The following is a 22996-nucleotide window of genomic DNA, read 5'->3' on the forward strand; positions in this document are numbered from 1 at the left end:
GCGGGAGCGAGCTGGCCACGCCTCCCCCACTGGCCACGCCTCCCTCCACTGGCCACGCCCTACATTTGGTTGCTGGCGCGCGTGGCTGCCAGGTGTGTCACATATGCCGCCAGGTGTGTCACCTGTGCGGGGATCGCAGGTGTTTGCGAGGGGCGCTGGACTCGTTCCTGCTGTGCGCTGCGTGTTCCTGCACGCGTGTGCGAGGCAGAGAACGCGTGGGTGTGCCAGGGCACTGCCCGCCTGTCCCGGGCAGCGCGGGAGGGTTGGGGGGGGTGCAGCGTGTGGGTGGCAGATGTTGCCGCACATCTGTGCTGCGCCCTGCGCATCTGTCCCAAGTGCTGCACAGCTGGCGTGGGCCCCGCCACATCTGTCTCCTCTGGGCACCATGTGTGCGCGTGTCCCGGTCACGGTGTGGCTGTCCCCGGTAGCTGCAGCACGTGGTGCGGGGGGAGGAAACCATCGTGCCCTGGAAAAGTAGTGGGAGCACCCACAATCGCTCACCTGAAGACATAGAACCCGGACAGGGAGACCCTAGGTAGGGGGACACACAGGTGCCCCCTAGTACCAGCGTGGCAGCAGGGTGAGGCCAGCTCTGTGGGCCCAGGGCGTGGCTGGTTGCTGAGTGGGGGTCCTGCCCCATCACTCCCCCCCGGTGCAGGGCACTGGGCGCTGGCTGGCCCCGGTGAGCTGGGCTGGCTGTCGCTAGATGGCAGCATGGCCACGTGGCAGTGCCACCTCTGTCTCTGTCCCCATTCCAGTGCACGGGCACCCACCCTCGGGAGCAGGGCAGGACCCCCTTCCGCGCTCTATACCCGCCATCACGGCCGCCCCAGGGATGGTCGTGGTCCTGGAGGTCTCATGCCGGTTTGGGGGGGACAGAGGGGTCCCGTGCTGGCTCTGCAGCAGCACAGCCCCCGCCATGGATGCCCCCCCCAGACTGGGGCCCGGAGTCTGCCGAGGGCACCGCCACTCTCTAGGGGTGCGGGGGGGTCCTCCTGGCACCCCCCAGACCGGGGGCGGGCAGCCCAGCGCTCCTCAAGCCCCTCTCCCTGGGTGTTGCCCAAGGCTCCCCGCGGCACTGGGGTGCCCACCCAACCAGGGGGTCCCCAAATCCGCGGTGCGGTGGCGTTACCCGCCATGCCTCCCTGGGAGCCCCCTCCCAGGCCTCACACACGCGACGGGGTTTGTCCGGCCGCGGCCGCCGTAGCGGCGCGGAAGTGTTTCCATGGAGACGGGAGGAGTCGGGCCCAGGGATGGAGAAATACGAGCGGATCCGGGTGGTGGGGAGAGGGGCTTTCGGGTGAGGGGGGCGCCGGGGGTGAGCGATATAGGGGTCTCCAGGCGTTTGTACCGCGGGGTAGGAGGCCACAGCCCTCACTTCCAGGACGGGGCGGTGCTTGTCCATGCGGGGGTCAGCCGGGGTGTGGCACCCGGGGGGGCACCTCACGGGGTATGTAACACGCGGGGGGACACGACAGAGGGTGTGGGACACCCTGGAGACGTGGCAGAGGGTGTGTGACACCCCGGGGCGGGGGGATTGCAGAGGCCCTGTGTCACCCCAGGGTGGTGGCCAGGCCCTGTGTTTTGTCCCCTGTCCTTGCACTGAGGCCCCATCTCCGCCCCTGCAGCATCGTGCACCTGTGCCTGCGCAAGGCCGACCAGAAGCTGGTGATCCTGAAACAGATCCCGGTGGAGCAGATGAGCAAGGACGAGCGGCTGGCGGCGCAGAACGAGTGCCAGGTTCTCAAGCTGCTCAGCCACCCCAACGTCATCGAGTACTACGAGAACTTCCTGGAGGACAAGGCACTCATGATCGCCATGGAATATGCCCCAGGTGCGCCCTGACCTCTCCCAGTGCCTGTGGCAGGTCCAGGAGATGCCAAGCACTCAGCTCTCCTTGAGTCGAGCTGCTGCATGTTGTGCACCTTGTAAAGACCCTGTGCTTTGGACTCCCAGAGAGTGCAAGCATGTCCCTGTTGAGCAGACAGTTTTGTAGAAAAGCTTCTGGGGGGTCCTGGTGGACACCAGGTTGACAGTGAGCCAACTGACCCAACACTGGTAGAGGTTGCCCAGAGGTTGTGGAGTCCCCATTCTTGGAGATGCACAAAAGAGAGGTCCTGGTCCTGAACAACCAGCTGTCAGTGTTCCTGCTTGAGCAGGGGACTGGACCAGCAACCTCCCGAAGTCCTTTCCAACCTCAGCCATTTTGTTAGCCTTACACCTGCTAATCATATCCAAAACAAGGACATTTCAAACACCTTTGTCCCTGATCAGCGTGCTACCATCTGCCTCTGGCTCAGGTTTCAGGTACATTTCCCTGTGTCAGCTCTGTTTGGTCCCGCAGCTCTGTGATTCCCAAGGAGATTTGCTGTGGAATTCCAGATGAAATCAACATTTGCATGTGGGTTTGTTAAAAGCTGTGTGTGAGCCCTGAATCTGGACCTCCCCTTCCCAACAGGGGCCTCTCTGTGCCACGTGGCCTCTTGGACTGCAAGAATTCTCCTCTGCAGAACAGGCTGATCTTGTTCTGCCATCGAGGTTTATGTCCTCCTCCAAGAGCTGTAATTTTAGTGTTTCTTTTCCTGCTGCTTTTGATAATGTGTCAACAGTAACTTCTCTCAGGCTGTTTCTTTGTCCCACCAGCTGTGCTGCCATTGTCCGGGAGCGTTGGAGGACACGCTGTGTGTCCCACCAGGATGTGTTTTTCCCACATGCTTGGCTCGTTAGGATGCCATGGCTAAATCCCCCCTGATTTTAGGCCAGGCTTGTGCTGCCCTGTGCAGCCCCCCTTGCCCACAGCCCTTTGTTGTTCCTTGCAGGGGGCACACTGGCGGAGTTCATCCACAAACGCTGCAATTCCTTGCTGGATGAGGACACCATCCTGCACTTTTTCGTGCAGATCCTCCTGGCTCTGCACCACGTGCACACCAAGCAAATCCTGCACCGCGACCTGAAGACCCAGAACATCCTCCTGGACAAACACCGCATGATCGTCAAGATCGGAGACTTTGGCATCTCCAAAATCCTGAGCAGCAAGAGCAAAGCCTACACAGTGAGTGGCAGGAGAGCTACTTTATCCTGTGGCACCAGGCTGGAGACTCTGGGGGACTTGGCGGGGGACTTGGCTCACAATAGTCTTTTGGCAGCATCTCTAAGCAATGCTGCTTTGTTCCTTGGAGTTTGTACAGGCTGATGTCTTCACACCCAAGTTTGCTGTGGCTCTGGGGGCTGCAGAGAGGTGAGAAAGACCTGCCTGCCCGAAGCTGGGTGAGGATGGGGTGTCTGGGCCCACTGGTGAGGGCAGACACTGCTGTAACAGTGGTGGAGGTGGTGTCTGCAGGCTTGTCTGACGCATCCTTGGCAACTACACTCCTACCTGTGTGCTGACGTCCTGCCTTGCCTTAATCTCCTCTCTCTGCTTGACATTTGAGTCTTTCCCCACCTGGGTTAATCTGACCAGACATTTGCATCATGCTCAGTGCTCTGGGCTCTGATTCTCTCAAGTGAATAGGAGCAAAATTAGAGGCAATCACTGTATGTGTCACTGGAAAGGCAAATCCTCACTGAGATTGTCAGGCAGCTGTTGATGCCAGGGAACAAAAGCCCAGCTCCACAGAGCTTTGTGTGGTGGTGTTCCTGCCAGCCCGAGCACTGGGCTCTACACTGAGCCCTTCCTCTTTCCACCTCACTGCCCCAGTTTCACACCATTGCAGTAAACCTTTTTGTCTCTCCTAGGTGGTGGGAACTCCGTGCTACATCTCCCCAGAGCTCTGTGAAGGGAAGCCTTACAACCAGAAGAGTGACATCTGGGCTCTGGGCTGTGTGCTGTACGAGCTCGCCAGCCTCAAGAGGGCTTTTGAAGCTGCGGTAAGAGGCATGTGGTGTATACAGTAGCACAGGGAGCCGTGGGCTCTCACAGAGGTGAAAATGTACACTGGGATCACTTCTCGCTGAGCTGGGAAGTGTGAAGGCAGAGGGCAGTGCTGAGACCTCCTTCCTCGGCCTCGCCCCTGACTGCCCAGCCACTGTATGTCTCTTATTTTCTCTCCAGAACCTTCCTGCCTTAGTGCTGAAGATCATGAGTGGGACGTTTGCCCCAATATCAGACAGATACAGCCCCGACCTGCGCCAGCTCATCCTCAGCATGCTGAACCTGGATCCTTCCAAGCGGCCCCAGCTGAACGAGATCATGGCCCAGGCCATCTGCATCCGGCCCCTCCTGAACCTCTACACTGACGTGGGCAGTGTCAAAATGAGAAGGCAAGTGGCACTGCCGCTTTAGTGTCCCTTGGGAGGGGCTGCCACAGCCCACTGCATGTCTGACCAGCTCACTGCCTCTGATACAAGCTCCAAAGAGAGCGTTTTCTCTGTCCCACAGCTCTCCTGTGCTGCCCAGTGTGCAGCTGCTGCTGGCTGAGCCTGGCCCAGGGGCTCAGGGCCAGGCAGGTGCCATGGCAGGTGTGGGCTTGTCATCACAGTGACACTGAACAGAGAGTTGTGAGCACAGGGGGAAGCAAACTGGTGCCAACTCCTTTTTCTCAGGTGGTTTAACGCACCAGCAAGGCAGTGCTGTGAGCTATTCAGCCATGGCTTATACTGTAGCTCTGCCCAGACCTGTGATCCAGGGCTCTGCAGGACCTCTGGGGCTGAGCTGACATTAAAGGCTGGGTTTTGGTTTGGCAGGCCTGAAAAGCCCTTGGCTCCAGTGCCAACAGTGACCCACAGCCGGACAGGGGGACGGGCAAGCAGTGCCAGACCGAGAGGTGAGTCCTGGCATGGTGTGTTCCATTCAGCTCCATTCAGAAGCTTTCCTTTGGATGGCGCAGGTCAGAAAGGCACTCAAACTTCTGGAGAGAGGAATTTAAGAGATGTCACCTTCCCTGAGCCCAGGAGGAGCCCGCGGGCACCTCAGCTCTGGGGACCAAGCAGAGTTCTTTCTCCAGCTGCCTCTTCTAGGTTTGAACCCTTGAAATAAGTTCCTGCTGTTCCCAGCAAAAGCCTGGGAACCAGCCAGGGGTGCTGAGGGGGGATGTCCCAGTGCAGGGTGATGCAGCTGGCACTGGTAACAATTAGGCTAGAGCTGTGGTACCACTTCCCTGAATTCTGGGATAAAATACATGAAGCTGTTCCCATGTTCCCTGGCTGGGAGCTCCCCTGCAGCCCCTTGGACAAGCACTGGTGTGGCTCTGGCAGCTGGCAGGCAGCTTTGCTGGCACCCAGACTGGCTGTGGGACCCACCCACTTTTCCTGTGGGAGCAGAGTCAGGAATCCACATTAGTGACTTCTGTGTGACCCACAGGTGTCCGAGGTGGTTCAGCCAGGACAGGAATCCCACCTCCACTGTCATCCATCTACACGTGGGGCAGCGGGATCACCACCCCGCTCCGCCTGCCCATGCTGAACACCGAGGTGGTGCAGGTCTCTGCTGGCAGGACACAGAAGGCCGGGGTCACCAAATCAGGGCGGCTCATCCTGTGGGAGGTGAGTGACAGGGAACCTGGGGCAGGCAGTGGCTGTGGAGGCCTCGGATGTGTGATTTCTGAGGAGGAGACATTTCTGCCCTGGCACTACCTTCTCCAGGACCACTATCCCATCCAGAGTGTGGATAGCACTGCTACGTTGGTGGGAAGAGGCTCCCATCTGAGTTCCCCATCCCAGCTCTTGCTGCTCTGAGGTACAGCAGCTGACATGGCTTCTCTCTATCAGGCTCCTCCAATGGGGGCTGCTGGAGGCCCTTCTCTCCCAGGATCCACTGAGCAGCTCCAGCCTCAGTTTGTGTCCCGCTTTCTGGAAGGCCAGTCTGGAGTGACCATCAAACACGTGTCCTGCGGTGATCTCTTCACAGCCTGCCTCACAGGTGAGCTGCTGCCTCCTGCCTTCCCCTTCCTGAGCCCTAGATCCCTCTGCAAAGCCAGCAGGGACTGCCTGGGGAGCCTGCTCAGAGAGGAACACAAGAGATGCACTGAGCTGGGGTGACATGGAGGCCTTTGTGGCCTCTCATGTAACAGCAGGTGGGGGTCAGAAATGGCAGGCATAATGCCACACTGGTCAGTTCAGCCCCAAAGGTCTGTCTGGGGTGGGGAGGGCCTCAAACAGTTAAACTTGATGATCCTAAGGGTCATTTTCAACCTAAATGATTCTATGAAATTTCCTCTGTTTTTTGTTCTGGCTGCATTGGTGTCACCTGAAGCCAGAAGTGACCTGTACAGTGGGGACTACAGCGTGAGGAGTGTGTGGGAAGCTCAGCCTTTCTGTCACATACTCTGTGAGCATAACACAGGCATAGGCAGGTGGTGTTGCAGTGAAGAGTCAGTGTGAGCTGCTGCAGGGCTGGTCCTCCTCAAGCAGCAAGAAGGCAGGATCTGAAGCCCCCTCAGAGCAGGCTAGGAGGTGTTCTGGGTAGGAGGAGAGCACACACACCAGCCCAAGGCCGTGTTTGTGGAGCAAAGCCCTCCCAGTGGTCCTTTGGAAGCTCTGTTTGTTCTTCTGCTGGGGGTCAGGGCAGCAAACTACAGATATGCAACTGGCAAACACTGTGGGCATGTGTTTGTCCTACCTCTCCATGGCATTTCCTGCCACCCCTCTGCAGGGCAACTGCTCAGGGAGTGCCTCTGTGACTTTAACACCTTGACAGATTGTGGGGTTCACAGCTCCTGCGTACACAGCTGCACCAGTGTTATCTCAGCACTCTCTTATCACTGCTGTTTGTTTGTTGAGCTGTTGCAGCACAGAGAGGCTGCAGCTATCTGGAAGCTCCTGCTGCTCCCTAAAAGCTCACTGAAGGCTTGTGGCCCCTGCAGCAAGTCATGAGTCAGAGTGGGGCCGAGCAGAGCCACTGTCCTGGGAGCCACGTCCCCTCGGCTGCGTGCGCCTCTCAGGGCCTCACGTGTGCCCTGCAGGGCCTCACGTGTGCCACTGACACGACTTCTTTCTGCTGCTCCAGACAGGGGGATAATCATGACTTTCGGCAGCGGCAGCAATGGCTGTTTGGGGCACGGGAACTTCACGGATGTGAGCCAGGTTGGTGGTGAGGGTGCTGGGCCTGCTGCTCCCCCAGGGGAGAGGAGGGATTGTGACTTCTGTGCCACGTGAGCGGGGCTCATCCCAGCTCCAGGGATGTACATCCCAGGCATGCTCTGGCATCCGACCCCCTCCCCCTCCTCTCCCTGTCACTGCGGGTTTTAAAAGACCCAACCTGCTTCTCTCTTTCTCTCCCCCCCCTACACAATGATCCCTTTGAGCGTGGGGGAAGTCAAGAGCTGCCTTGTGGTTGCTGTTGGCAGGCTCCCAGCTTGGAGCCTGCCTCCAATCACACACCTGCCTGCTTCACTCTTGGCCTGCAGCTGCCAAGGTTCACTGAGAAAAGTTATTTTTCAAAAGAGCCAGTATTTAAAGAAGAGCTGTGTGTTTCCGATTGGCTCAGAGCACTGGAGCTGAGGGCTCATTGCTCTTCAAGCTTCTTCCTCGCCTGCCCTCGGATGTGGCAGCAGCCGATGGCTTCCAGCCGAGCCCGGGGACTGGTGCCATTTGTCACTGTGGTCAGCTGGCTCGTTTGTTCCTGCTCTGTCCGGAGCTGAGCTGCTCAGTGCTTATGGCTGGGGAGGGGAGACCGGTTGGAAGCAGCAGCCAGATCCCAACAAATGGTGCTTTTCACTTGAGGACGATAATGAGAATGAGGCTCACAGCGGTGAGGTGTCAGATCTAACAGCAGGTCACAGCAGGGGCTGGGTGAAATGTGGAGATCTTGGTCCCTCCACACCCTAATGAATCTGAGCCGTTAACTCACACCTCCTCTGCACAAGAGCCTTTGAGCCAACGCATCCTACACCAAGCCCCTGCCTGCTCGGAGCGGGCGTTCACAGCCCCTGGCACTCCCCACATGGGCAGGGGGGCAAATCCCAACCCTTGCCGAACCTCTTCCCTCTCCAAACTCTCGTGCTGGCTGCTTTCTTCCGCCCCAGAGATGTTTGCGTTATCTTCTGTGCTGTGCGCACGTAGTCTCTAAACCCTTTGAAGACTGTTTGGAACAAAAAAAAAAATTTTCTCTGTTGTTTGTGTTGGATGAAAACTGGGATGCTGCCAGCTCTGTGTTGAGTCTGGGGGGGCCGGGTGGGAGGGATGGGAGCAGCCGGGCAGGCTGGGAGGTCTCGGCTGACGGCTGCTGCTCTTTCCCCTGCCAGCCCAAGATTGTGGAGGCCCTGCTGGGCTACGAGATGGTGCAGGTGGCCTGTGGTGCATCTCACGTCCTGGCGGTTTCCAACGAACGGGAAGTGTTTGCCTGGGGCAGGGGGGATAATGGTAAGAGATGCCTGTTTGGCAAAACAGGGCTTGTGCTTTCCATTGCCTGTTCCTGCTCCCCTCGCTGGCCTTGCTTGTCGACAGTCCCCTCCAGATGTGCCAGGGTAGGTGGGTGTGGAAGAGTTGCAGCTGTTTCACCACATACCAGGGCCTCCATGCTTTGGGTTTTGCTGCTTTCTGAGTGCCAGGCTGGGCTCTGACAGCAGCTGAGCTGTGTCAATGCTGTTCTTTGTGGGGCTGTGCTGAGTTTGTAGTTCCATCAGCTGTTCCCTGCTCTGTTCCTCCTGCCAGGTCGGCTTGGGCTGGGTACGCTGGAGTGCCACAACTCCCCCCAGCAGGTCACAGTCCCACCAGAGCATGAGGCTCAGAGGGTCATCTGTGGCATCGATTCCTCCATGGTCCTCACAGTGAAGAACCAGATTCTTGCTTGTGGGAGCAACAGGTAAGAGGGGTGAGGGTCTGTGCTCCACATTTCACCTTCCTGGCCCTGTCCATCTGTCCTACCTGGGAAGAGGGAGCAAGGAGCTCCAGAAGATGCTCCTATGTGATTTTGCCCCCAGCATCGTGCTGCTGGTGGTATGGTTATGCCAGGGCAGGGTTTGTATCCAGGGTGTCTGTGCCAGGCTGCATTCAGCCAGCTCTGAACTGAGCTTTTCCTTGTGCAGGTGTAACAAGCTGGGCCTAGACCGGATCAGCTCAGCAGAGGAGCCTTCCCCAGAGGACCAGGTGGAGGAGGCCACAGTGTTTGTGTGTGCCCAGTCAGCCCCCTTGAACCAAGAGCCCGTTGTGTGTGCTGACATCGGTACAGCACATTCGGCTGCAGTCACAGGTGAGGGTGTGTGCCCAGATCCCTGAGAGGGGGGAGGACACCTGCATTTTCCCTGTCTTCCTCCTGCCTCCACTTCCTGTAGGCAGAGGCCTCATGGAGGCTCAAGAGACACCCAGTGCTGGAGGCTCAGCATGGGAGACAGCAAAGAGGGGGCTTCAGTGCATCCCTGAGTGACACCCAGTTGTGTCTCTCCTCTCTGTTGTAGCCTCTGGCCACTGTTACACCTTTGGGAGCAACCAGCATGGGCAGCTGGGCACCAACTCCTGCCGCAACAGCCGCGTGCCCCACCTGGTTGTGGGGCTCCAGGCGATGAAGGTCACCGTGGTGGCTTGTGGGGATGCCTTCACTGTGGCCATCGGAGCAGGTGAGGCTGAAGCCCCTGTGTCCTGGGCTGCAGCAGGCCCTGGCTGCCCTCTGCCTGCAGTCCATGCTGTGGCCAATGCAGGTGTGCAGCAAGGTGTATCTGTCCCTCTGCAGATGGTGAGGTGTGCACGTGGGGGAAAGGAGCCAGGGGACGCCTGGGCAGGAAGGACGAGGAAACGGGAGTGCCGAGGCCGGTGCAGCTGGAGGAGACACATCCATACCTGGTGACCTCCGTAGCCTGCTGCCACGGGAACACGCTGCTGGCAGTAAAGCGTGAGTAAAGGCTTTGTTCCTGTGATTCCTGCCATGAGGGCCCAGCCAGACACAATGCTTTGTGATCGGAGATGTACCGAGTAACCCTGGCACATAAGCTCTGTGTTATTCTAGTCCCTCTCGAACTGCAGATGAATAGAAATAACTTCAAGCCCTTAAAAATACCCTTTCTGCTCTGCATCTCTGTGATGCTGCCACTCCCACTGGGCCAAGGGAGTAAAGGGATGGCAGAGGCTGTCTGGTGCACTCCCAGACAGGTGGGCTGGCCAAGCTGCGGCCGGTGGGGAGCTGGCGTGCCAGCGGTCCACCGAGTATCCAAAAAGAGCAGCTCTCTAATTGATGCTGCTGAAATAGAAGCTGAGATTTGAGGCGTCATTTTGGCTGCTGCCTTTCCATTGTGGTTTGGAAAAGATAGCAATGGTTTTGTGGTTCCTCTCTGCTTGGGCCAAAGGCAGCATCTTTGCGTGGTTAAAACGTGCCCGTGGCATGACCTGCCCTTCCGTTGCCTGGATGTACAATGGGAGCCTGGCCCAGACTGCTGGAGGGGCCTTTCTTCCTCCTCTGCTGGGTTGATTATGGCCTCAGCCTGGGCTGAGGGATTCCAGTCCCAGCCCACTTCAAGGAGGCTAATTACAGCCCTGAGGGGAGGAGGCCCAGCTGACTGCCCCGGCACAGCGGAATCGGCCCTGGCTCCCATTCCTCCCCTGCAAGTGCCGAGCTCTCATGTGATGTGCTCTGCCACGTGAAGGGGAGAGGGAATGGCTGAGTCCCCAGGCTCGGGAACAAGTAGGGCATTTGTCATGGGAGTAAAAGGGTTTTGTCTCCACAGGAAGGCTGCAGGCTGCTCTCCCCTTCCGCTGCCGGAGTCACCCCACGCTCCGTGGCAGCTGGTTTGTGGGCTCCCACCTGCAGCACTGTAAGAGCAGGGACTTAGTGTGTAGCCCCAGTGCTGTCCCTCTGTCCAAAACCTCATCCCTCCTGTCCCAGTACTGGAAGTGCAAACTCAGTGGTGTGAGGGCAGCAGCCTCGCCTGCCCCAGCATCCCTCAGCAACCAGCGTGGAAAAAGCAGCAAGAGCTCTGTAAAGAGCTGAGATCTGACTTTGGGCTTTCACACAGCTCAGTCTGCCTGGAAATTTCTCCAGAGAGAACACGAGATCCATTGACACATGTGATGTCATTGCTGCTGTCAGCTCTGGCTGTGATCTGGCCCGGAGAGGGTGCTGGCACAGGCGAGCCGCGCTCCACCTTTGGGGCGGCCGTTCTGCACCACTCGGAGGTTCCTCCCATGGGGCCAACACCGTTTTTGACTGGCTTGGGCTGCTGCCCACTTTATCATGAGCCACTGCTGCGCCCTTCTCTCAATCCCACTGCAAACACAGAATAACTGGGAGAAGCCAGGTGTGCTGGAGAGGAGGGCACAAGCCTCAAAAGACTGCGTTTCCTCCTGCTTGGGCTCTGTGTACTGGGTGTTGCCTCACTTGTGCCACTACTGAGGCCTTGCAGTGGCTTCCTGGGATAGTGGGACAGGAATTGTGGTGTCCATCTGTTGGGTATCAGGCCTGTGTGAGGCAGGAGACTGCTCCCTGTAGCTTCACTGAGGTGGGGCTCATAGCTAAATCTTGGTCTTTGCCCTTTATGTTTCAGCTGCCATGGAGGAGTCGCCTCCCCAGTGAGTGTGAGTTGAGAGGGACCACATCCAGCCTCGTCGTACACATGCTGGGGCTCCCACAGCTACTGGCATGGCCTGGCCTCTTCCTGCTGCCTGCCTCGGACACACTCCAGGCTCCAGAGCTCCCCAGCTGCACTCCAAAGGCAGCAGTCTGGAAACAGGGAGCTCTTAACGATGGTTCCCACGGAACCGGAGCTGGTCTCACTTATCGAATCAACTGTGAACCTCCAGTGCCTGAGAGCTGCTGCCCTGCATGTGCCATGGGGTGGATGTCCCCAGAGCTCCAGTGCTGCCTTCAGGGGGTCACAGCACAACTCTTCCTCTCCCTGCTGGAAGTGCCTGTGTAGAAGGGTGAGGAGCACAGAGGTTGTTTTCCTCTGTGGAAGCAGTCTCTGGTTACAAAGCCCAGGCTGACAGCTCCGTGTCTGGGAGAGCTGTCAGCCTTTGCACAGCAGTGTCTGGAGTCAGGGCCCCAGGCGCTGTGCTGGGTGACTAAATGCAAACCTCTTTGCTAATTAGAGAAGTCTGTCCTTTCCCATCCCCCCTTAAAACGTTTCACCCATTTGTTGAGCTGCTCAGCACACTCTCGGGGGTCCTGCCTGCTCAGCTGGCTGAGCCCGGTGTGAGCAGCCTCTCTGTGTGGCACAGCCCTGCTCGCTCTCCCGAAATGCCACTTGGAGCTTTCCACTTACAGCCTCCCCTGCCCCAGGAGCTCGCTGGAGGATTCTTGAGCTGACATTTGTCCTCAGGCCCCTCAGTCCTGGCGCTGACCAGCTCGCTGACTCCCAGCTGAGGAGCAAAACACAGCGAGTGATTGTCTGTACTTGAAGTTTTTTAACCCAGATCTTTCCAGGGAGATGATGAGTTTTCACCAGGGGTCCTTTCTGCGGGCAGGAGGGGCACATCCGTGTGTCATGGACAGGAGTCACGTTTTTTATCTCCAGAAGGGTCGTTTCCTTTCCATTTTTTTTCCCTCCTCCTTTCTTTTTTCAACTTACATCTGCCCTGGGCCATTTTTTGATGAGCTTCTGTCTCTGATCTGTCTGACATTGCAAATGCTCTTGCCTTTCACATCCATCTTTGTGCTGTTGCCAATCTGTTGTGTATAAAGTCGGTGCTTTCATAAGCTGGCTGAGATGAAATCTCTCTAATTATTTTTTGTGATTCTTTCCTGTTTTCAATGAGGGAAACCTCACTGGGCTCTGGTAAAAGCCAACCGATCTCTCTGTCATGTGAAAGGTAATGAATTTCTGCAGGTCTCCTGCTCTTTCTTCCCTCGCCTTCCAGGCTCCAGCTGGGGAAGGGAGCAGGTCCTGTCCGGCCGGGAGAGGCGTGTGCAGCCCTGGCTGCAGACACAGCCTCCCTGTTTGGCTCCTGGCAGGGTGGGTGCATGGGTTTTTCCCTGCCGTTTTTGTTTCTTGTGGAGCTGCCTTTTCAGGCGGTTACACCCTGCTATCCCAGGAAGCTGACTGGAATTCAAAGGCTCTGCCAGTCCTTTGGCACTTTCTTTGTGCTGCAGGTTACAGGGACGACTCCTGCAGCCCGGTGTCGACAGAGGGAAAGGTGTTCTCCCCTCCCAGACCAACCTGGGCACTGGGGTAATTACAGGGCTGGGTTAAATTGCCTCAAAGCCCCTCTGGGCCACTACCTCTCCTCCCTGTGTTGAGCTGGCAGCAGCACCAGCTCCTACAGCAACAGATTTCTCTTGGCTGTGTTTAGCTGGGCTCTCACAGCTCCCCTCACCCCACACCGCATCCAAACACATCCCATAGGAAGGGGCTGGTGCTCCTGCTACAGCCTCGGCAGGGCTGAGGGCTTACTGGGACAGCAGCAGGCAGGACAGAGGCCTGATATCCTTTGTCTTGTCAGTGATGCCACCAAAATGTCCCTGTTTCAGGAGCCAGGCTCTTCCTGCTCCATCTGGGCTGCCAGATCCAGGGGTGCAGCCCCCCTGTTCCCATCAATGTGATAGTGTTAGGTGGTTTGTTTTATGGCTTAATGACACCTTTGCATTGCAGTGCTGGGACTGGAGGTGTCACCAGCTCAAATATCAGGACCTTTTACTCCGAGCAGGGAAACCAGTGTGGACCAGTGTGCTTTGTGCTGGGCCGGGGGCTCACAGCGAGGGCTGGAGCCCTCGGGATTTCACAGCCTGTGCTCCTTGCAGGAGTTCAGCTGTGAAGCCCAGCGAGATGATTTGAATAATTTAATACCGGGCTGTGACCAAGCCTGGCGAAAGGGTAAAGGAAACAAAGAGGCCCCCAGCCCCGAGCAACAAAAGCTCCTGAAACGACAAGCCGAGGCATGTCCGCACTGCCGGAGGCAGAGAGCAGCCTGGGCAAATAGGCCAGTTGCATTCCTCACGTCTGCTGCTTTGTTTCCCTGCAGAAGCTCCCGGTGAAATCTGCAGGTCTCAGGGCTTCTCCCTTTATCCTTGCTTTGTTCCTGTGTTCTGTGGAGCTGGTGCTGGATCAGCCATGTCCCTGTGGCTCTTCCTGCTAAGGAAGGCAGAGCCAGAGGGGAGCAAGAAGGGGAGGTGGTGTGGGATGAGGCTGCCTGTCCCCTTTTGTGCATCCTGGTGCGGGTCCCCTCTGGCCATTGTCACCCAGGGAAAAGCTGTCCCCGTTCCCAGTAAGATCCTGCTGACCTGGGGCTGTTGCTGTCAGCAGGAAACAGCCCAAACCGCCTGCTGATCCCGGAGCTGATTTGTTTTGATTCCAGCACCTCTGTCGAGGTCGTATCCTCATTCCCACGAGGCTTGGCAGAATTGGCAGAAGGTGCGGCTGCCGTCCGTCTGTCCAGCCGCCTTGCTCCCTTACCCCCCCGCCCTCCCTGGGCACGAGGCCCCAGAAGCAGGGAGAGGACTCTCCCCACTCCTTTCCCTGGGGCGAAACACTCCACCTTAACTTCTTTAGAAGCCAGAGCGTCAGTTTTCTGTCCCTCCAGTTTAAGTTAAATACAAGGAGGAGGGATGGAGCAGGAGTGCAGGCCAGGGAGAGGCTGGGGAAGAGGACAAGAGGCCTCTCCAAGCCCAGATGGGTTCAAGGAGTGACCCATCATAGGGGACAGGGAACATATCGCCTCCACAAAGGGAATTGCCCCGAGTGTCGCCTTTGTGTGAGACAAATGCCTGGCTGTGATGCTGAGTGCGGGGAGGGCTTTCCTTAGGGAGAGGGGAAAAGGAGGGATCTTTGTTTGCAGGGTCTGACACCTCCCAGCCGCCCTGCTGGCACAGCCAGCACCTTCTGATGGCTTTGTCAGCTCCTGGCTAATTAGCAGAGATGCTCTTCAGTGAGGTTAGGGAAGAATAATTTTAAAAACATCAAAGAGAAGCAGTAAATAATTATAAAAGTCGGCTGTTTCATGCCTGTCATCGGAGGCACAGGCTGTCTAAGCTTACAGGACTGATGTGTCCTGTCTTTGGTGGTGGAAACACCAGGAGTTTCATCACCCCCCGGGATGCCAAGGGCCTTGTCCTTTTGGCCTGAACCTTGTCTCATAACTGTGTCCAGGGACAGTTTTTAGTCAGGGCCAGGTCACAGTACGTCAGGGACAGTGTCTGGGATAGTGCCTATCTCTTGTTGGAGGCAGCCTGGCTCCAGGGCATGCTGGCACATAGTGGCAGAACCAGCTGGACCATGTGGCTGCTGGTAGATCCTGCCCCTGGGGGGTCACAGCCCTGAGCAAACCTGGCTGGGGAGCGCTTCAACCCCAGCTCGAGGTACCTGCTGCACCCCACTGCTCCCTGTATAGTTGCCCACCGTCACTTGTTTTTACATGTTGGGTTTCCAGGCTCGCTGGGAGCTGGTTAAAGTTTAGCTCAGTGTTCTCCACCATCCAAGCAGGCTGCCAGCTACTCACCTCCCTCAGAAAATCCCCTGCCATGACTGTTCATGCTCAGTGTACACCAGCACAAGCTTCCCTGATATTTGGGAGCTAAAACCCCGTTGCAGCTCAGGCTGTGGCAGGACAACCTGCCATCCCCCAGGGTAACCACAGAAATCAGCCCCCCATCCCCTCCTTGGCAGCTCTGGCAGCAAGCAGGCGGGCTGCCTGCTTCCCCTCGGGCTGCTGGAGGATTTTATTTTAAGCAGAGCCTCTCAGGGAGAAGGGTAACGTGAGCTCCTTGAGTGACAAGTGATAGAGCTCGAGTTGCTCAGTGTGTCCCCCAGGAATCCCTCTCCTCTGCCATTTGCTAATTGAAAACTGCTAACATTTGGGTCTGGAGCAACTGCTGCCCTTAATGGGAAGCTGGCTGGAGTGAGCGTTGGTGGGACTAACACATGCTCACAGCCTGTCATCTGCTCAGCTCCATCTCTGGGGAAAGGGGCAAATACTCCCATATGCTGCTCTGATTTCTGAAAGAGTGATGAGGGGGCTAGAGCTAGACAGATTTGCTTTTATTCTCCCTCCTCCAGGCTCTTGCTCCGTTACAAACTGTGGCTGGAGGGTTGCTGATGGCTGCAGCCTGGGGCATGAGCTCCCAGCAAGACAAAGCCACAGGAGCTTGTGTGTCCCCCCGTGCCTGTAGAGTGGGGGGCTCAGGGCAGCCCCTCCATATCCTGCTGTGGGTGATGGCTGGACACAAGTAGCTCTCTGTGGCAGGAGTGTGTTTGGGAGCTGTATCTCACCTCCAGCCTTGCTCAGGGGCCCAACTGTGGCCCCGGGCTGCCTGCAGGAATGTGAAACCCCTGGGGCACCCCCGAGTAAAGAAAGAGACACAGGGCTAGTGAGGACAGCACAGTGTGTGCTCCAGGAGCCCAGCTCTGGGCCAGGGGAGGCTACAGTGTTGAGGGGGGGCTCTGCAGGTTGTGCACAAGCCCCCAGGGTGGCCGTGTGCGATGTGATGTTGATGCTCCCCAACCTCCTGGGGTGGCTGTCCCCAGTGCAGTGGGTCACAGGCCCTTGAGATGACTGTTCCCAACGTGGTGGGTACCAAACCACCTGGGGGGGCTGTGCCCGGTGGGGTGCTCCCCAAGCCCCCAGGGTGGCTGTCCCCAGCGTGATGGTCCCCAAGCCCCTTGGAGGGGCTGCCCTCGATGTGACGCTCCCCCAGTCCTCGTCTGTTCCCGGTGTGATGCTCCCCGAGCCCCCGGGGGTGCCAGGACCGCTCCATCCCCCCCGTTGCGGCGGGGAGGCGGGGCGCGGGCGGGAGGTGGTGGCGGTGCCGTCCCCCGGCCCGGGGCGCAGGGGCGGGCTCAGGCCGATCCCACCGCCCCGTCCGGCCCCGTCCGGCCCCCGGGCGGAGCCGGGCGCGGAGCGCGGAGCCGAGCGGGCGCGGGGCGGCGGCGGGCGCGGGGCGGCGGGATGCCGGGCTACGACTACAAGCTGCTGGAGCGGCCGCGGCGGCGGGTGCTGTGCCCGCTCTGCGGGAAGCCCATGCGGGAGCCCGTCCGCGTCTCCACCTGCGGCCACCGCTTCTGCGACACCTGCCTGCAGGAGTTCCTCAGGTGAGACCCCGCAGCACGTCATGGACGACCCGACCTGACGTCGCGCCGCGCACCCCTTCCCACCGTGGGGGCACCCTGGCCGCCCGTCCCCGCACCGCCGGATGCGGCGTCCCACACCCCGGGGGGGGACGGGTGCTTTCCACCCCCCCATTCGCCGCCGGCCTCGGGGGTGCGGTGCCCGCGGGTGCGGGGTGTTCCAAAGAGGGGTGCGGGGGGCCCCGGGCGGGGCCGGAGTGAGGGGAGGACGGGGGTGCGGATGTCCCGGGCCCGGGAGGGGATGCGGGTGCCCCGGGGAGGGGTGTCCCGGGCCAGGGAACGGCTGCGGCGTGCCCTGGAAAAAGGTGCGGGGTGCTCGGGGGTGCGTGGTGCCCCGAGAAAGGTGCAGGGCGCCCCAAGATGCCCCGGGCCGGGGAAAGGTGCGGGTTGCGTGGTGGTGCCCCGAGCCAGGGAGGGGGTGCGGGGCGCGCCCAGGCTGTGACAGCCGCCCGCGGGGTGCAGCGGCCCGTGGCCCCTTTCGGTGAGGAGGAGGAGGAAGAAGAGGGCCCGGTAAAGCCCGGAGCGGCGAGTTTCGAGATTCGAGCTTAACCCCTTCCTGCCCCGGCCCCGCCGGAGGAAGCGACCGGGGTGTGTGTGTGTGTGTGTGTGTGTGTGTGTGTGTGTGTGTGTGTGTGTGTGTGTGTGTTGAGGGGTCCGGCCACCCCGGTGCCCCCGCGCCCAGGAGGGAGCCCGACCCGGCCGTGTGCGCTCGCTGGGAGCGAGGAGCCGGGGCCTCTTCCCACCCGCGCGGTTTGGGACCCCCGGTACCGGCAGCCCGGGGGCACGTGCGAGGCCGGTGCTGCCCCGGTTCGGGGCCGCCGCACTCGCTGCGGTGCCGGGGGTCCCCCCAGGGCTCGGCGAGGGGATGCTCGCGCTCCCCCGGGGCGATAACCAGCGTCACTCTGGGCCCCGGTTTCCGCTGCCGCCTCCGGCTGCGCCTTTCCCCGCCGGGGCGACCTTCGCCCGGGACGGTCCCCGGGAGCCAAAGACACTGTGGCCAGTTTCTACGAAACCGGGCGTTCCCCGGGGCACGTGTCAGAACGCATCTGCTCCCTGCCCCCCTCCGCACCCCTTCCACCGGCACCTCCGTTCTACCGGGACAGCCAGACACAGGGCCCCCCCACCGAGCACCCCCCGTTTTCACCGGATCAGGTTTGGGCATCTCTTGGGCTGAGCCGTCCAGCCCCGCCGCGGTGCCGGGAGGGGGGTGCCGGGGTTCCCCACCCTGTCACCTCGCTGTACCCCAACACACCGTGAAGGTCAGAGGCAAGGACGGTCCTCCTGGGTGCTGCCTCAGCACATTCCCTGCCCGGCCAAGCATGAGGAATGGAGAGGCTTTGTCGAGGATTAGGCGCTGGCTTCGGGTCATTGTCCCACTTCCCCCCCAGCCCCAGCACCCCAACACCATGCACAGGGTGCAGACACGGCTGACTGCCCCGGAAAGGTGTGATACCAGCTCCAAAGCAATACCAGCTGCTGGGCAATGCCACCCACGGGCTCCCTGGAAAGGGCTGGGTGCCCGACCCTGTCCTAGGGCACCTTATCTTGGTGGATGCCTGATGACTCCCACGGAACCACCTGCAGTAAACAGAGCAGACATGTGGCGTGGCTGAATGCAGCCGTGCCCTGCATGAATCACATCCCACGGCATTGAGCTGGGGCTCCTGGGGGGGTCACTTGCACCCCCAGCACAGGGCTGGTGGCTGCAGGGGACATGACAGTGCCATGCCCAGGCCATCCCAGGCCAGCGTGTGCCAGGCAGCACAGCTGGCTCCGTCCCGAGGTCTCACATCCGCTTGGCAGCCCCGGTCGAGGCCACGCCGACGCCTGCCAAGGGCACTTGGTCATTAGACGGCCAGGAGCTGTGCAGGCAAAGCAACCTCATCCAGGGACACAAGAGCCACAGGGTCCCTGTGTATCCCTGCTGCGTGTTCCTGTAGGCAGCACTTGTGGTCTCCCACCCCAGTGTCCATCAGGGATGGCACGTGGACACCCTCACCTGTTCCCAGGCATGGTGTTTTGGGGACCAGAGGTGATGGTGGCTCCTGGTGAACGGTGTCACAGGCCAGGCTGCCTTTTTGGCTCCATCCCCATCTCTACCTCACACCGCCACTCCGCAGCTCAGGGCTGAGCAGGGCCCTTCCCAGCTGAGGGACAGCCTTCTGGAGGAGCACCCCATCCTGGGGCCCAGCACGATGGGGACCCCTCCGGGGTGGCTGCCTGTCCCTGTCCTGGCTCACCATGATGGCTGATGGGGCCGTTTCCTGTGGAGCGGGAGCCCCAGGGCCACACATCCGGGCTGCACATCTGGTGCCCAGCTGTTGCTCTCCCCCACCTCCCCTGGGCCCCAGCACCTGGGGCTGTGGGAGCCCCGTCCCCTACCGGCCCCATCCTGGCCAGCCGCCGGCACCCTCCTTAATCCCAGGGGCCGGGGCAGGCGAGGGGCTGCCGGGGCTCCAGATGGTGCCACGCTGCTCGCGGCGGCTGGCCCGGGCCCCTGGGGACAGGGGCCGCCGTGCCCAGCCGGGGGGGCAGGGGTTGTCTTCGGGGGGGTGTCTGGCCATAGCATTTCCCAGCTCAGACAGATGGAGCAGGATTAGAGCCGCAGCTCCCCCAGGGTCGCGGCTGGATTTGGTACGGGGTGAGTGCTCAGCGGTGGAGGGACAGTGCCAATGTCCTGGGATGGGATGGCGGGGACCCAATGGGATATTGTGGCTGTGTCACTGGTGCTCTTCCCCATCCCCAAGTGATCCTGACCCTTCTGTGTCTTGCAGCGAAGGTGTCTTCAAGTGCCCGGAGGACCAGCTGCCCCTGGACTACGCCAAGGTGAGCCTGGCACATGGATGGGTACCTCCCTCCAAGGTGACATCCCCGCCAAGGCGCCGTCCCCAGGCTCTACACAGCGCCTGGCACGGCCACGCCGGGCTGGCACAGGCACTCAGGCGGAAGCAAGAGCCCTTTGTGCCGCGGGGCCGGGGAGCGGAAACCCGCTCCCGACAAAGGGTGCTTGTTGCTGTGCCAGTGGGGGATCCGGCCCTGGGCTGAGTGCCCACGGCTCCCAGCCAGGCTGTGCTGGGGGTCTGTGTGCCCACAGCCTGGTGCAGGAAGCTCAAGCCGCTGTGTTACCCCCCCAGATCTACCCCGACCCGGAGCTGGAGGCGCAGGTGCTGAGCCTGGCCATCCGCTGCATCCACAGCGAGGAGGGCTGCCGCTGGAGCGGGCTCATCAAGCACCTCCAGGTAGGGTCCGGCAGGATGGGGTGAGGGTCGAGGTTCTGTCCCATGGCCCTCCTTCATCATCCCTATGCCTCACAGGCCCATCTCAGCACCTGTGGCTTCAACGTGATCCCCTGCCCCAACCGGTGCAGCGCCAAACTGAGCCGCCGTGACCTGCCCGAGCACGTCCAGCACGGCTGCCCCAAGCGCCGGGTCAAGTGCGAGTTCTGTGCCAGTGACTTCACTGGAGAGGCCTTCGAGGTGGGCAATGGGAGAGTACCATGCAGGGGGGGACACTATGGGAGACACAGCCACGGGGTTGGCCTGGCAGGAACACTGTGGAAAGAACAGCCTGGCCATGGGGGACACAGCCTTGTGAGGGAAACCATGGAGGATACAACCTGGGCATGGGGACAGAGCCTGGATGGGGGGCACATCATGAGTGTAACAGCCTTGTGGGGACATGGACATGTGGGCTCCTGGTCCCTGTGCCCCTGGCCATGGGGGCACCACTTGGCCCCATCCCTGGCAGGGCTGGCTGGCGAGGGCAGACAGAGGGTGACGATGCTGTCACGGTCCCCAGGGCCACCAGGGCACGTGTCCCCAGGAGAGCGTGTACTGCGAGAACAAGTGTGGGGCCCGCATGATGCGGCGCCTGCTGTCCCAGCACGCCCTGGCTGAGTGCCCCAAGCGCACCCAGCCCTGCACCTACTGCTCCAAGGAGTTCGTCTTTGACACCATCCAGGTGAGATGGGGCCGATGGGGACCCTCACCCCACTGGCTCCCAGCCCTGGCTGACAGCCACTCTGCCTCCCCAGAACCACCAGTACCAATGTCCCCGGTACCCTGTGCCGTGCCCCAACCAGTGTGGGACACCCAGCATCCCCCGGGAGGATGTGCCCACCCACCTCAAGGAGAGCTGCAACACTGCCATGCTGCTGTGCCCCTTCAAGGAGGCTGGCTGCAAGCACCGGGTGAGTGTGTCCCTGTGACCAACCTGCCTTGGCATCCTTCAGTATGGGGTGTCGTTCCCTACCATATTGTGCCTGTGCTCCACAACATCCCCACACCACTCCTGCCCTATCTGTCCCATCCTCTGAGCTGGTTCTCTTCTGTCCCATCCATGTGGCTCCATGGTGTCCCCATCCTCGTCCTGCCTCACCCCGTGTCACTTTGCCACCCAAGTGTCCCTATGCCATCCCAACCAGGTGTCCCTGAGCCACCCCTTGTGTCCCTACAAATTCCTGCTCCAGCACCCCCATCTCCATGGCACCCTTCCCTCCTGTCTCATGCCGTCTCCCAATGTCCCTGCTGACAATCCCGCTGTCCCCACAGTGCCCCAAGCTGGCCATGGGTCGGCACCTGGAGGAGAGCACCAAGGCACACCTGGGCATGGTGTGTGCCCTGGTGAGCCGGCAGCGGCAGGAGATCCTGGAGCTGCGGCGCGACATGGAGGAGCTGTCGGTGAGCAGCGACGGGACCCTCATCTGGAAGATCGCCGACTACGCCCGCAAGCTGCAGGAGGCCAAAGCCCGCAGCAACTACGAGTTCTTCAGCCCCCCCTTCTACACCCACAAGTATGGCTACAAGCTCCAGGTCTCGGCTTTCCTCAATGGCAACGGGAGCGGGGAGAGCAGCCACCTCTCCGTCTACATCCGCGTGCTGCCGGGCGAGTACGACAACCTGCTGGAGTGGCCCTTCTCCTACCGCGTCACCTTCTCCCTGCTGGACCAGAGCGACCCCTCGCTCTCCAAGCCCCAGCACATCACCGAGACCTTCCATCCCGATCCCAACTGGAAAAACTTCCAGAAGCCGGGAGCCTCGCGCAGCTCCCTGGACGAGAGCACCCTGGGCTTCGGCTACCCCAAGTTCATCTCCCACGAGGACATCAGGAAACGGAACTACGTGCGGGATAATGCCATCTTCATCAAAGCCTCGGTGGAGATCCCCCAGAAGATCCTGGCCTGAGCCCTTGAGAAGGGACAGGATGTGAGTGGGGCGCCCACCCAGGGGTGCCCCAAGTGGTGCTGAGCCCCTGCCCACAGTCAGTGCTCCCGGCTTGGGGACACTGCTGTGGTGCAGTGGTGGTTCTCAGGATAGGCAGGGATGGGGCTGCTCCCATGTCCCTGCTGGGGCTGGGATGCTCTGGCAGCCCCAGCTGCCCCCTGGGGCAGCCCTTTCTCAGGTGCCCGGGGGTGCCGGGGGGCTGGGCCCCCCAAGCCTCTCACTGGGGCACCCAGCAGCCCCCACCAGCCTCACTGGGGACCCTGCAGGACCCCACTGCCCAGAGCCATATTTTGTAAGCTGGTGCTCCCCAGGTTGTTATTTATTTCCCCGAGCCGGGGCCGTTGCCCCCTTCCCACCTCTTTTTTTTTTCAATAAAGTTTTCTTGTATTTATTATGGCCGCTTGAACCTCCTTCCTCTGCCTACCAGGATCGAGATGGCAGGACCCCCATCCCCAGCACCAGGGTGCTCCCAGTGCAGCCGTGGGTGCAGGGGACAGGGAGAGCAGGGACTGGGCTGGGGGGCACAGAGGGGGGTAATCCCTGACCCACATCCCGGCAGCAGACGGGCTCAGATGGAGCCGGTTAATTCGGTAATCACCATCAGCGGGGATGTGCCGGGGGTGGGGGGGTCGCCAGCCCCGGGGTGCTGTTTACCTGCAGAGCCCACGCCCCCTCCCAGCCCCACCAGCCCCTCGTTAGCCCTGGGGCAATTAAAGCCCCTGGAAAGGCCAGGATCCCCAGCAGGGTGGGTGAGCAATGGGTGGGGGCACCAGGGCAGGCCTGGGGGGGGTCTGGCTGGATCATGGCCCAGGTGCATGTCTCTGAACCCCCCCAAATCACCCTGGCAACAATGGG

At 60.4% G+C, this 22996-nt stretch overlaps 2 protein-coding genes across 5 annotated transcripts; both read left to right on the forward strand.

Moving 5' to 3' along the window:
- The first annotated feature begins 1122 nt into the window (after window positions 1-1122).
- NEK8 (NIMA related kinase 8) lies at window positions 1123-12563 on the forward strand. Of its 3 annotated transcripts, none has more exons than XM_032707547.1 (15): window positions 1123-1280; window positions 1629-1834; window positions 2820-3052; window positions 3736-3867; window positions 4052-4260; window positions 4684-4763; window positions 5300-5481; window positions 5707-5857; window positions 6944-7020; window positions 8181-8298; window positions 8590-8740; window positions 8964-9127; window positions 9333-9491; window positions 9605-9763; window positions 11409-12563. In XM_032707547.1, exons 1-15 carry the CDS (start codon window positions 1138-1140, stop codon window positions 11435-11437), a joined length of 2193 nt encoding a protein of 730 aa, XP_032563438.1. In that variant the 5' UTR covers window positions 1123-1137; the 3' UTR covers window positions 11438-12563. The 3 variants fall into 3 exon arrangements, with proteins under 3 accessions (XP_032563438.1, XP_032563440.1, XP_032563441.1); XM_032707549.1 differs by having other exon boundaries at window positions 1180-1300; XM_032707550.1 differs by lacking the exon at window positions 1123-1280 and adding an exon at window positions 1288-1393.
- Window positions 12564-16702: 4139 nt separating this feature from the next.
- On the forward strand, window positions 16703-22539 carry TRAF4 (TNF receptor associated factor 4). 2 transcript variants are annotated; one of them, XM_032707552.1, is made up of 7 exons: window positions 16703-16883; window positions 19694-19745; window positions 20054-20158; window positions 20234-20395; window positions 20718-20879; window positions 20953-21108; window positions 21470-22534. In XM_032707552.1, the coding sequence occupies exons 1-7, from the start codon at window positions 16741-16743 to the stop codon at window positions 22100-22102; spliced, it is 1413 nt and encodes a 470-aa protein (XP_032563443.1). In that variant the 5' UTR covers window positions 16703-16740; the 3' UTR covers window positions 22103-22534. The 2 variants fall into 2 exon arrangements, with proteins under 2 accessions (XP_032563443.1, XP_032563442.1); XM_032707551.1 differs by lacking the exon at window positions 16703-16883 and having other exon boundaries at window positions 18084-19745; window positions 21470-22539.
- The last annotated feature ends 457 nt before the right edge of the window (window positions 22540-22996 follow it).

This window comes from Chiroxiphia lanceolata, chromosome 20, assembly GCF_009829145.1.
Source record: "Chiroxiphia lanceolata isolate bChiLan1 chromosome 20, bChiLan1.pri, whole genome shotgun sequence".
NCBI lineage: Eukaryota > Metazoa > Chordata > Aves > Passeriformes > Pipridae > Chiroxiphia > Chiroxiphia lanceolata.

Coding starts and splice junctions, on each gene's coding strand:
- NEK8 (XM_032707547.1), top strand. CDS start 1,138: ATGCCTCCCTGGGAGCCCCCTCCCAGGCCTCACACACGCGACGGGGTT. Junction 4,764..5,299: donor AAGCAGTGCCAGACCGAGAG/GTGAGTCCTGGC, acceptor TGTGACCCACAG/GTGTCCGAGGTGGTTCAGCC. Junction 5,858..6,943: donor CTTCACAGCCTGCCTCACAG/GTGAGCTGCTGC, acceptor CTGCTGCTCCAG/ACAGGGGGATAATCATGACT.
- TRAF4 (XM_032707551.1), top strand. CDS start 19,161: ATGATGGCTGATGGGGCCGTTTCCTGTGGAGCGGGAGCCCCAGGGCCA. Junction 20,880..20,952: donor TCGTCTTTGACACCATCCAG/GTGAGATGGGGC, acceptor CTGCCTCCCCAG/AACCACCAGTACCAATGTCC. Junction 21,109..21,469: donor AGGCTGGCTGCAAGCACCGG/GTGAGTGTGTCC, acceptor CTGTCCCCACAG/TGCCCCAAGCTGGCCATGGG.